Source organism: Bombina bombina, chromosome 2 (genome assembly GCF_027579735.1).
Source record: "Bombina bombina isolate aBomBom1 chromosome 2, aBomBom1.pri, whole genome shotgun sequence".
Classification (NCBI taxonomy): Eukaryota; Metazoa; Chordata; class Amphibia; order Anura; family Bombinatoridae; genus Bombina; species Bombina bombina.
In genome coordinates, this window is record NC_069500.1 from 289,709,337 (window position 1) to 289,722,990 (window position 13,654).

General features: G+C 40.0%; 1 protein-coding gene across 3 annotated transcripts in view; it reads left to right on the top strand.

The window, feature by feature from the left end:
- Positions 1–13,654, top strand: part of DMXL1 (Dmx like 1) — a 383,924-nt gene that overhangs the window by 313,564 nt on the left and 56,706 nt on the right. For all 3 annotated transcript variants that reach the window (XM_053701585.1, XM_053701589.1, XM_053701586.1), the window contains 3 exons: positions 8,394–8,515; positions 8,942–9,083; positions 10,191–10,251. In XM_053701585.1, coding sequence (XP_053557560.1) covers positions 8,394–8,515; positions 8,942–9,083; positions 10,191–10,251 — 325 coding nt within the window. The remainder of the gene's footprint in view (positions 1–8,393; positions 8,516–8,941; positions 9,084–10,190; positions 10,252–13,654) is intronic.

Here is a 13,654-nt window from a genome sequence, read left to right on the forward strand (position 1 = left end):
ATTAAGGCCCTAGGTGTTTGCATTTTCTCTTTCTTTGAGGAAACCTACCTGAGAAACATTGAACACACTTGGATTTTTAAAGTCACAGACACCTGTTTGTTTTTGACTATTGTTGGTCATCAATATATATTGTATAATTTTATTTCTAATAATGTGGGTTGCAGAAATGTCACTGAGCACTTAATTAATTGGGTTCTTTGATGTCAGAGAAAAATCATTAAATCCTGCAATTTTTGCAATCATAAAGGCACATGACACTAAAAGTCAAAGTTTATACCCTTCCTTCCCTTTTAGTAATTGTTTATAAAGGTATGTCTTCTGTCCTATATTTTCTCCCAGTCATGTTTGTTGCCAGTCCTATTTCTCCTTTCTTTTTTAAAGTAGGTCCCACTCTGGCTATAATTAAACTGATGCTAACCTGGTATGTAAGCGAAACACATAGGCACCTAAAGGTTTATGGGAGTTTTTAGCTACTCTGAGAAGTAACTGGACTATAAAAAAGCTGAATGTTAAATGCATGTTTTTGAATTAAGAGTTCACTGAAAGTGTAAATCTTGTTTTGGAATCCTTTCCTTTGCCCTTTCCTAAAAATAGTTGGGGGGGGGTTGTAACAGAAACTAAACCGTAAAACTAAACAAAAACATTTTCTTTCATAAGATGGTGAGAGTCCAACATTTTGGATTTAAGTACAGTCCTACAGGAGGAGGCAAAACACTCCACACAACAGATTCCTTAGTCAATTTTCTACCTCTAGCAATGAGTGATGGTAAAATTTAAAGTCTTGATCTACACTTTGATTGGAGTGGATCTCAGACTGATGTGAGACCCATTATCCCCCTCAGAGAGCCAGTAATAGGACAGAGGGGTGTAAAGGCAGTGAACGTAATTTTTCTGTGGGAGTTTGTCACTTGCCTGCCACAGGTGTCGCTGGTACTTTTCTGCAGCCTCCCCCAGTTGGTACTTCAAAGTACTCCTTACTTAGATCCTGTGTTAGTGTGTACTACACAGAATGGGCTCTTATACTGTATGCCTGTCTCCTGCAGCTTGGTAAGCATGGTAGGGTGAGTGGTGACAGGTAAGTAGGTACTTGCATTTTCATAGCCCACAGGCAATTAACATGAACATGTATACATGATACACATAGCCAGTTACATACACCAGATAACACTACATACAGTTTTAGGGAATTTTTAAAAGGAAAATATTGAAAGGAAAAAAACATTGGTTTAACTGTCATTTTATAATTACTGATATAAATGTAACTGCTGTGAAGTAGCCGTCTTCGCAAGCAGGGAAGGAGTTCTCCAGGGGAAAGGTTTGACACTCAGGCTTAAAAGAGCTGTTTTTACCCCTTTATTTGCTGGGCTTAATTAAATTCAGCTTAAATTAGCTTAACCTATACCTATGTGCTGAGATTAATTCTAAACAGAGTCATGCAGTGTAGCATTGCAGCAGAGAACTTAGGGATTTGCTACCCACCTAGGTTATCCATAGGACAGTTCCTTGGATCTGCCTTCTACCCTATAACAGTACATGTACTCTGTTATTTCACAATGGATGTCAATCCTCCACCTGTTAAAAGCAAATTTATGTAAAGGGCAAAAAGAACTTTCTGCTGGCCATGGTCTCATCTGGAACATCCCCAAGTAGCAACCTGCCTGGGTACCCTGTACCTTCCAATAGTACAATTGAAACTGAATCCTTCTCAGCTGAAGACGATTATTCAGAAAAACAGAATCCCTATGATGATGAAGTAGTAGAAGAAGTTTATTTATATAAAATAGGAGCACATACATGCTGTATTGCAGGAGGTTTTACTTGCTTTGGAGATTGATTACCCTCTACCTACATACAATCAATCTGTTAAAAAATATTAATATGTTCTTTAAGGCAGCCCTAAAGAAGCTATCTGCCTAATGCTGTTTCTTAGCTAATTAACAAGGAATGGGAGAAACCAGGCATTGCCTTTGTTCCCTCTTCAAAATTCAGAAACATGTTCCCTTTACCCTCTGAAAAATTGAAGGTAAGGGATACTATTCAAAAGATGGATGGGGCTATCTCAACTTTGGATAGGTGAACTACCATTCATTTTAAAGACAGTACCTCTTTTCTTTCCTAAGATATGAAGAGTCCACAATGTCATCAATTACTAGTGGGAATATCACTCCTGGCCAGCAGGAGGAGGCAAATAGCACCACAGCAAAGCTATTAAGTGTCACTCCCCTACCCATAATCCCCAGTCATTATCTTTGCCTCTGTCAATGGAGAAGGTGAAGTTTTAGTGTCTGAAAAAAAATGATTTCCTTTCGCTACAAGCAAGATTTTGTGTATAGCTGTAGTCCACGTCAATCTCTGCAGTAGAGTAGTGGTAACTTTAAAGCAGTTAGAAAGTTGTGAGGTAGTCCTTGCTTGGTTTTCTAATGTGCTGCCCATGGTATAGAAAACCAGAGTAGGTTTACTCTGTTCTTTCTTTTTCTACAGGTCTCTGTAAAGAGGATGGGGCATATGTATCAAGCTCCGAATGGAGCTTGATGTCCTGTGTTTCTGGCAAGCCTGCAGGCTCGCCAGAAACAGCAGTTATGAAGCAGCAGTCACAAAGACCGCAAGTCTGCAGGGGGCGGCTTTGCACCAGCAGCTCTTGTGAGCTTCTGGTGCAATGCTGAATACGGCAAGCGTATTGCTCGCTGTATTCAGCGAGGTCTGGCGGACCTGATCCGCAGTGTCGGATCAGGTCCACCAGCCCTTGATAAATAGGGGCCAATGTGTCCTTTCACGCCTTGTGAGTTGTCTTCCTGCCGGACAGCTAGATTGCAGGCTTTTTTGTCTTCTAGGTATGGAGACTGACACTTTAAGGGATTTCCCTGCAGTATGATTTTTGTATGCCAGAGTGCAGGCACATTTAGTGTATGTGATTGAGACTAACGGTCAATCCTTCTTATGGTCATATAGGAGTTAACCTTTTTAAGATTGGCTCGTTATTTTAGGTAAATAAATACCCAAATATTATTTATTATTGCTCTTGGTCTGGGCTGTGTATTATCTGGAACTGTTGTGTGGAAACAAGTGATTAACTAGCTTGTCAGCTAGTCTCCTCAGAATCGAGCAGTGCTGTTTCCAGAGGGTAGACTTAGGGTGAGCGCGTCAGTTGTTTCTCACGCACTTTCCTAGTTGCGCAGCTTGTATTTTCCTCCCAGTCATGTGACCTCCTTCCTTTCCACTGCTCAGTCTGTCTCGGAGCAGTGTTGGCTGTGACTCTGAATCCAGCGATTCGCTTCCTGATATTCTGTACAGATGGTTAATCTGGAAGGGGCAGGTAGGCACCTCAGTTCAGCTGAGGTATAGAGGTTAACATTGTGGGGTATAGTTTAAGTTCAATATATAAACGCTCTTCATAACTGAGTGAAAACGTTACCGCACTGAGTAAAATATTTAAAGTGACAGTACTTTTTCAAACATTTTCTTTTTGTTTCTAAATTATTTTTTGGGGATAACATGGAGATGGACCAAGCTTCCCTTCCTTGTGACAAATGTTTTCTATGCTTAGAGGCTCCAATTGTTTTACCTATGCAATTTTGTGCTTCTTGTTTAGCTAGGACTATAGAGTGTAAAAATAAAATTTTGCCCACTGAGCTTAATGTCTCTCAGGATGATGCTGTTCAGGCAATGCCACAGCTTTCTCCTCAAACGTCCCAACCCTTTATGGCATCACATACAGTGCCCTGCAGTTCCTCTTAACCTCCAGGAGGAGTTTATTTGCCTGCAGAAATTGCTACTCAGGTATCTTTTGCGGTATCTGCAGCATTATCTGCTTTTCCCATGCTAAAGGCAAAACACAAAAGGAAAATTAGAGATTCAGATAGTAAGGTTTCTGTTCCTCCTTCTGCTATACGGGTGGCTCTCCCTCATAAGTCTGATGAGGAGGATATGTCGGTAGCCTCTGAGGGTGACATCTCCGATTCGGACAGTATAATTCCTTTACTGAAAAAGTAAACTTCAGATTTAAGCTTGAACACCTTTGTGTACTGTTAAAGGAGGTATTGGCTACTTTGGACGACTCTGATACTCCTGTTGCTGTCAACCCTAAGAAATCTAGTAAACTTAATAAATACTATGATGTTCCCTCCTCTGTGGAGGTGTTTCCTGTTCCAGAATGTGCAACGGATATTTCCCAGGAATGGGAGAAGCCAGGGATACCTTTCTCCCCATCTCCAGTCTTTAAAAATGTTTACTGTCGCTGACTCCATTAAAGATTCATGGCGCACGGTGCCTAAAGTTGAAGGGGCCATTTCTACTCTGGCTAAGGGAACTACAATCCCTATAGAGGATTTCTGCTCTTTTAAGGATCCCATGGACAAAAAACAAACAAAAGCTGGAGGCTTATTTGAAGAAGATGTATGTTCATCAAGGTCTTCACTGGGAACCTGCGGTTTGTATTGCCACTGTGTGTGGCATCTTATTGGTGTGACGACTTGTCTGAATCAATTTTGGTAGAGACTCCTTTGGAGGAGATCCAAGACAGGATAAAGACTGTCAAACTAGCCAATTCCTATATTTCTGATGCTACTATGCAAGTTATTAGACTGGGAGCGAAGATATCTGGCTTCACTGTCCTAGACCGCAGGGCGTTGTGGCTAAAATCTTGGTCAGCTGATGTTACCTCTAAGTCCAAGCTTCTGGAGCTTCCTTACAAGGGTAAGACCTTTTTTGGGCCTGGTCTGGCAGAAATAATTTATATTACGGGTGGAAAAGGGTCTTTTCTTCCACAAGACAATAAGAACAGACCTAAAGGTTGTCAGTTATTTTTGTTCCTTTCGTAACTTCAAAGGAAAGTCTTTCTCTTTCAAGCTGGAACAGTCCAAGTCTTATTGGAAACCCAATCCGTCTTGGAACAAAGGGAAGCAATCAAAGAAGCAGCTGAGTCTAAGTCAGCATGATGGGTTTGCCTGCGTTCCGGGATCGGATCAAGTGGGGGGCAGACTTTTTCTGTTCTATCAGACTTGGATACGAGATGCCCAGACCCTTGGGCTGTGGACATAGTATCCAAGGGTTACAAGATATAATTCAAAACTTGCCCTCCCAGGGGCAGATTTCACCTCTAAAGGTTATCTGCAGACCAGATAAAAAGAGGCATTCTTGAACTGTGTTCGGGAGTGATAGTTCCAGTCCCAGTAAGGGAACAGGGCCTAGAGTTCTATTCAAATCTGTTTGTGGGTCCCAAAAAAGAGGGAACTTTTCTACCCATTCTAGACCTAAAGTGTCTCAACAAGTTTCTCAGTACCATCCTTCAAAATAGAAACCATTCATTCCATTCTTTCCCTGGTCCAAGAGGGTCAGTTCATGACGACCATAGACCTGAAGGATGCGTATCTTCATGTTCCCATCCACAGGGATCATCACAAGTTCTGAGATTCGCCTTTCTAGACAAACACTTTCAGTTTGTGGCTCTTTCGTTTGACCTTGCCACAGCTCCCAGAATTTTCTCAAAGGTTCTAGGGGCTCTCTTGGCAGTGGTCAGGTCTCAGTGAATTGCAGTGGCGCCCTACCTGGACGACATATTGGTTCAGGCACCATCTTTTCAACAAGCAAACTCTCATACAGAGATCTTGTTGGTTTTTCTACATTCCCACGGATGAAAAGTGAAACTGGAAAAGAGTTTCCTTGTTCCAGCCTTAGGAACCATAATAGATTACCTATCTATGAAAAATTTTCTGACGGAGGTCAGAAAATCCAAAATTCTCTCCCCTTGCCTCTCTCTACAGTCTACTGTTCAGCCATCAGTAGCTCAATGTATGGAGGTAATTGATCTGATGGTCGCTTCCATGGACATCATTCCCTTTGCTTGATTCCATTTGAGAGCTCTGCAGTTATGCATGCTCAGACAATGTAATGGAGACCATTCGGATCTGTCTCAGAGGATAGATCTAGACCAGTCGACAAGAGACTCTCTCCCGTGGTGGTCTTCTCAGGAGCATCTAATTCAGGGCACATGCTTCCGGAGACCTTTCTGGGTGTTTGTGACCATTGACGCCAGCCTGCGGTTCGTTGAAGGCGCAGGAGGTGTCTGCTCTCCCCATAAACATCTGGAGTTGAGAGCGATTTACAATGCTCTGATGGCTTGGCCTCAGTTGCCCAGTTTATCAGGTTCTAGTCGGACAATATCACCTTAGTGGCTTACATCAACCACCAGGGAGGACCTCTGAGTTCCTTAGCAATGAAGGAGGTGGCACAGATTATTCAGTGGGCGGAAGCTCACAATAATTGTTTGTCTGCCATCCACATTCCAGGAGTGGACAACTGGGAAGCGGATTTCCTGAGCAGACAGACATTCCATCCCAAGGAGTGGGCTCTCCATCCGGAGGTGTTCTCCAGGTTAACCCTCAAATGGGGGTGCCGGAGTTGGATCTGATGATGCCAAACTTCCAAGGTATGGTTCAAGGTCAAGAGATCCACAGGCCGCACTGATAGATGCTCTGGTGATTCCTTGGGATTTCGGTCTAGCATACCTGTTTCCTCCATTTGTGCTTTTTCTACGAGTCATTGCTCGTATCAAACAGGAGAGAGCGTTGATAATTCTAATAGCTCCTGCATGGCCTCGCAGGATCTGGTATGCAGATCTAGTGAAGATGTCCTCTCTTCCACCTTGGATGTTACCTCTGAGGAAGGACCTTCTAACTCAGGGTCCATTTCTCCATCCAAATCTCATTTCTCTGAAGCTGACTGCTTGGAGATTGAATGCTTAGTTCTGTCTAAGCGTGGTTTTTCTGAGTCGGTCATTAAGACCATGATCCAGGCTTGCAAGCCTGTTACTCGAAAGATTTACCATAAGGTATGGTGTAAATACCTTTATTGGTGTGAATCAAAGGGCTACTTTTGGAGTAGGGTCAGGATTCCTAGAGTTTTGTCTTTTCTCCAGGAAGGTCTGGAGAAAGGATTGTCGGTCAGTTCTCTGAAAGGTCAAATTTCTGCTTTATCTATTTTGTTGCACAAGCGTCTGGCGGATATGCCAGATGTTCAATCTTTTTGTCAGGCCTTGGTTTGAATCAGGCCTGTGTTTAAACCTGTTGCTCCACCTTGGAGCCTTAACCTTCTTCTTAAAGTTTTGCAGCAGGCTCCGTTTGAGCCAATGCATTCCATAGTTGTTATCTTGGAAGGTTTTGTTTCTTGTTGCTATCTCTTCTGCTCGAAGAGTCTCAGAGCTCTTGGCTTTGCAGTGTGATTTGCCTTACCTTATCTTTCATGCGGATAAGTCGGTCTTGCGTACTAAGTTGGGATTTCTCCTTAAAGTGGTTTCGGATAGAAATATTAATCAGGAAATTGTTGTTCCTTCTCTCTGTCCCAATCCTCCTTCTCATAAAGAACGTCTGTTGCACAACTTGGATGTTGTGCATGCTCTAAAATTTTACCTACAGGCGACTAAGGATTTTTGCCAGTCTTCTGTCCTGTTGTTTTGTTTCTCAGGAAAGCGTAAGTGTCAGAAAGCTACTGCTATTTCTTTGTCACTCTGGTTGAGAAGTATTATTTGTTTTGCTTATGAGACTGCTGGTCAGCGGCCTCCTGAGAGAATTACAGCTCTTTCCACTAGGGCTGTCTCCTCTTCTTGTGCTTTCAAAAATAAAGCTTCTGTTGAACAAATTTGCAAGGCTGCAACTTGGTGTCCTCTGCACATTTTTTTCAAATTTTGATACTTTTGCCTCGGCTGAGGCTTCTTTTGGGAGAAAGGTTCTTCAAGCGGTGGTGCCTTCTGTTTAGGTCTGCCTGTCTTGTTCTCCCTCCCTAGTCATCTGTGTCCTCTAGCTTGGATATTGGTTCCCACTAGTAATTGATGACGTAGTGGACTCTCCATATCTTAAGAAAGAGAAATCAAAATGTATGCTTACCTGAAATTTATTTATTTCCGGATTTGGAGAGTCTACGGCCCCACCCTTAATTTAAGACCGTTATTTTTTACTAAACCTCAGGCACCTCTACACCTTTGTGTTACTCCTTTTTCCATTTCCCTTCAGTCGAATGACTGGAGATTATGGGTAGGGGAGTGACACTTAATAGCTTTGCTGTGGTGGTGTTTGCCTCCTCCTGCTGGCCATGATTGATATCCCCACTAGTAATTGATGACGTTGTGGACTCTCCATATCTGCAAATAAATTTATCAGGTAAGCATACACTTTTTTATTTTTTTAAGGATCACAAATACTACCTTAAGTAATCAAGGGAAAGTGGGAGGGGGGTTAAAGCTCTGTTGTGTGGGGTGTTTTGCCTCCTCCTGTAGGATTGGACTTGATTCCCACATGTGATTGTTCTTGGACACTCATGATCACAAAAGAAATAAATTTATCAGGTAAGCATACATTTTGTTTACTTTAATATTAAAGGTGATGTTTTTTACTTTGTCACAGGCAAACAGAAACTGCATAGCTATTGCTTCCAGTCATGATATTCAAGAACTTGATGTGTCAGCAATTTTGGCTACACAGATTTATTCCTGGATTGATGATGATTTAGAAATGGACAATAAAGGGTAAGCAAATTACAATACAACAAATAAGTTTAAAATATATATATTTATCACTCTAAATATTATGTAGAAGTGCTTTTGTTTTAAATGTTTAGCTATAATTTGAATAATTTGTGTAGCCTATTGTACAAATCTTTAGCATACCAAGCTTTTACAAATATTTTCTAAAGATACTTTTTTATTCCCTCATGTGAAATAATTAATAAAATATCGATGCACTTTTCATTTAGATGATTTTATATTAGAATACAGTTTCCAATTGTTAAATTACAAAATTGTACATTTTTATTTGTGTGTTTATTATTTGTATAATCTTTTTAACTTTATAAACCTAATATTTCCTTTATCTTAATTAATCATTCTCATTTTTTTTTTATAATTCATAACCTTTTGCATAACAGACAGACTTTTTATAATTTATTTTTGTAGAGCTGATGATTTCTTGGTTGTACATACCCGTGATGACCTGGCTGCAGTGCAGGGTACAACACCTTACACACACAGTTCTCCGGGTACACCCATTAACATGCCGTGGCTTGGGGGTACTCAGACAGGAAGAGGTGCCTCTGTGGTAAGTAATACCATAAAGGGTTTTGTTTTTCATGTTTCTCCACCACATTTGACAAACCAGGGCATTTAAAGTAATGGTAGTTATAGTGACATAAGTATAATACATTAGAATATTTTCTTTTCAGAGCATTTTATTATTGCACTATTGCTTGTATATAACAATATCTTATAACGCCTTCAGAGGGATTAAACACACAGTGCAATGCTCTGCAGTTGACTTTAAGGAGCCATTCGTTAGAGTATGTTTTTTTATTACTACTGCTAGTACTGCTAGGGACCTGCATAGCACTGCAAGTTCTGAACTGACATCACAGCATCGCTGTAACAGACTGTAATGAATTAGAGCATTTCATTTATTACTATAATGGCCCTTTAACCAATTGGAACTAGCTAAAAAGGGCAAGGGCATATGTGCAGCCACCAATCACCAGTGCTGCCCCTGAGACTACAGATGTAAATTGTTTGGTCTATCTCACTGGTCCACAGCCCTCCCTAGCATGCCAGATTTTGAGGATACCTGAACTGGAGAACATATCTGCGTATTTGTTTGTGATTGGTTAGCAAGGGTTCTTTTGTACTGGGGGAAATGGAAATCGGTTAAAAGAAAAAACATAACCTAACATGTTCATTTGACAAAATAAAGCTGTATTATTCATTGCAAAATTCTTGTCAGGTATGAAGGTAGATTGTTATGCAGTGAGGAATAACCTTAATTCTATGCTTGCAAAATATATTTACTGTTTTTTTTTTTGTGACTTAACAGTATTGATAATTCATTGTGTTTCAAGAGACAAAATATGCAATTTTTTATCTCTATTACTTAGACTTACACATGTTTACATTCTTACGCCAACAGACAACCACAGTCACATGAATTCAGTAGACCACATTTAATTCATATATTCATTTTTAATTTATCAATGGGGCTGAGCAAAGAACATCCCTACTAAGTTTAATAATAACCCGTAAAGGCAAGTGATTAAATTTAGGTATGGCATTATGAAATATTCAGTAAAAGGTACTATGGATTGTGAAGGAAATATGTTGTGCTCCAATTCTGTTCTGTTAGTCTCCCTCTTATATAATGGCAAATTCCACTCTCTTATAGATGCTAAAGAAGACTATCAGTAATGTCAGAAGAATGGCTTCTCACCCAACATTGCCATATTGTAAGTTGTTTACCCCATACAAATACTGCTGTTTTTTTTTTTTTATTTAATCTGAAGTTATGACCTTTATTAATCAATTTTAACTGTAACTTTTACTATTTTGAAGCTCGATATCTATCTGTATAAAATCATATACAAAATATAATTTTTGCTACTAAAAATTGTATCTCTAATTTAGATTTATGCAAAATTTTAAATTCGCAATTAAATATGGATAAGAAGAGTTTTTCCTGGTGTCTGTTGTTGCTTAAAGGTAAACTTAAAGTGAATGTCAATTTTGATGCTAAAGTGCCTGGTTTTTAAAAATTTGATTAAAAACAGGGGCACTTTAATTCATCAAAATTTACATTTCACTCCTGTTGTGAAAAAAAACTTACCTTTTAAACTTGACAGCAGCTCCAGCTTCCTCCACCCGTCGCAAAGCCTCTTCCTGGGTCTAAAATGAGGAATCCGGCTTCCTCCAATCATGGCATTTAATCAGACACTGATTCCCCCGGGGGGGGGAAGCTGTGATTGGAGGATGACCTATCCATCATTTCTGACGTCCGAAAATGGCTTGCAACGACCAGGAGTGAAATGTAAATTTTGATGAATTAAAGTGCCCCTGTTTTTAATTGAATTTTTAAAAACTGGGAACTTTAGCATCAAAATTGACTTTCACTTTAAAGGCACCTTGTATTCAAAAAGTTGTATGTCATCCATATGAAATAACCGTATGTTATGATTTGTTTTTTTCTTTAAAATGTGTGAAGTAAAAAGGTTTTTAAACTTAAATTGAATCTTGTAATTGCTGTATCATTTGGTTAAAAGGCATTTCCTACTAATGATAGTAGTAGGAAGTGCAAAACCAGTCCTGGTATATTGGCTTAAATTAAACCGCTTCTTAATATTTTTGAAAGTAAAAATGTAACATATTTAAATGCTGCTCTTTCTTATGAATGGCAAGAAAAGTTAAGTACAGTGTCTCTTTAACAAGTGTACCACTTTAGGCATAAGTCTGCTAGTTCTTAAATCTCTGAGAAATTATTATGAAAATAAAATTTACGTAATCCTTAATTATAATCATGGAGGCCACATAAAAATTATTCTGGCTCAGTGCTATATTTTGTGAAGAGTGGTGCAGTTGCTTTAACTGTAACATTGTCTAGAATTCATGAGGTCATATGAAAAACATAATTTCTCCAACATAGGTGTGTCCGGTCCACGGCGTCATCCTTACTTGTGGGATATTCTCCTCCCCAACAGGAAATGGCAAAGAGCCCAGCAAAGCTGGTCACATGATCCCTCCTAGGCTCCGCCTTCCCCAGTCATTCTCTTTGCCGTTGTACAGGCAAAGTCTCCACGGAGATGGCTTAGAGTTTTTTAGTGTTTAACTGTAGTTTTTATTATTCAATCAAGAGTTTGTTATTTTAAAATAGTGCTGGTATGTACTATTTACTCTGAAACAGAAAAGAGATGAAGATTTCTGTTTGTAAGAGGAAAATGATTTTAGCAACCGTTACTAAAATCGATGGCTGTTTCCACACAGGACTGTTGAGAGGAATTAACTTCAGTTGGGGGAACAGTGAGCAGACTTTTGCTGCTTGAGGCATGACACATTCTAACAAGACGATGTAATGCTGGAAGCTGTCATTTTCCCTATGGGATCCGGTAAGCCATTTTTATTACAGAAAGAAAAAAAGGGCTTCACAAGGGCTTTTAAGACTGTAGACATTTTCTGGGCTAAATCGATTTATATATAAGCATATTTTATGCTCCATAGCCTTGAGGAATTATTTTAATCTTGGAAATTATGTAAAATAACCGGCAGGCACTGTATTGGACACCTTATTCTCTAGGGGCTTTCCCTAATCATAGGCAGAGTCTCATTTTCGCGCCTCTATTGCGCACTTGTTTTTGTGAAGCATGACATGCAGATGCATGTGTGAGGAGCTCTGATACATAGAAAAGACTTTCTGAAGGCGTCATTTGGTATCGTATTCCCCTTTGGGTTTGGTTGGGTCTCAGCAAAGCAGATACCAGGGACTGTAAAGGGGTTAAATATAAAAACGGCTCCGGTTCCGTTATTTTAAGGGTTAAAGCTTCCAAATTTGGTGTGCAATACTTTTAAGGCTTTAAGACACTGTGGTGAAATTTTGGTGAATTTGAACAATTCCTTCATACTTTTTCACAATTGCAGTAATAAAGTGTGTTCAGTTTAAAATTTAAAGTGACAGTAACGGTTTATTTTAAAACGTTTTTTGTACTTTGTTATCAAGTTTATGCCTGTTTAACATGTCTGAACTACCAGATAGACTGTGTTCTGAATGTGGGGAAGCCAAGGTTCCTTCTCATTTAAATAGATGTGATTTATGTGACACAAAATTTAGAGAAAATGATGCCCAAGATGATTCCTCAAGTGAGGGGAGTAAGCATGGTACTGCATCATCCCCTCCTTCGTCTACACCAGTCTTGCCCACACAGGAGGCCCCTAGTACATCTAGTGCGCCAATACTCCTTACTATGCAACAATTAACGGCTGTAATGGATAATTCTATCAAAAACATTTTAGCCAAAATGCCCACTTATCAGCGAAAGCGCGACTGCTCTGTTTTAGAAAATACTGAAGAGCATGAGGACGCTGATGATATTGGTTCTGAAGTGCCCCTACACCAGTCTGAGGGGGCCAGGGAGGTTTTGTCTGAGGGAGAAATTTCAGATTCAGGGAAAATTTCTCAACAAGCAGAACCTGATGTGATTACATTTAAATTTAAATTGGAACATCTCCGCGCTCTGCTTAAGGAGGTGTTATCTACTCTGGATGATTGTGAGAATTTGGTCATTCCAGAGAAATTATGTAAAATGGACAAGTTCTTAGAGGTCCCGGGGCCCCCCGAAGCTTTTCCTATACCCAAGCGGGTGGCGGACATTGTAAACAAAGAATGGGAAAGGCCCGGTATACCTTTCGTCCCTCCCCCTATATTTAAGAAATTGTTTCCTATGGTCGACCCCAGAAAGGACTTATGGCAGACAGTCCCCAAGGTCGAGGGGGCGGTTTCTACTCTAAACAAACGCACCACTATACCCATAGAAGATAGTTGTGCTTTCAAAGATCCTATGGATAAAAAATTAGAGGGTTTGCTTAAAAAGATGTTTGTTCAGCAAGGTTACCTTCTACAACCAATTTCATGCATTGTTCCTGTCACTACAGCAGCGTGTTTCTGGTTCGATGAACTAGAAAAGGCGCTCAATAATAATTCTTCTTCTTATGAGGAGATTATGGACAGAATTCATGCTCTCAAATTGGCTAATTCTTTCACCCTAGACGCCACTTTGCAATTGGCTAGGTTAGCGGCGAAAAATTCTGGTTTTGCTATTGTGGCGCGCAGAGCGCTTTGGCTAAAATCTTGGTCAGCGGATGCGT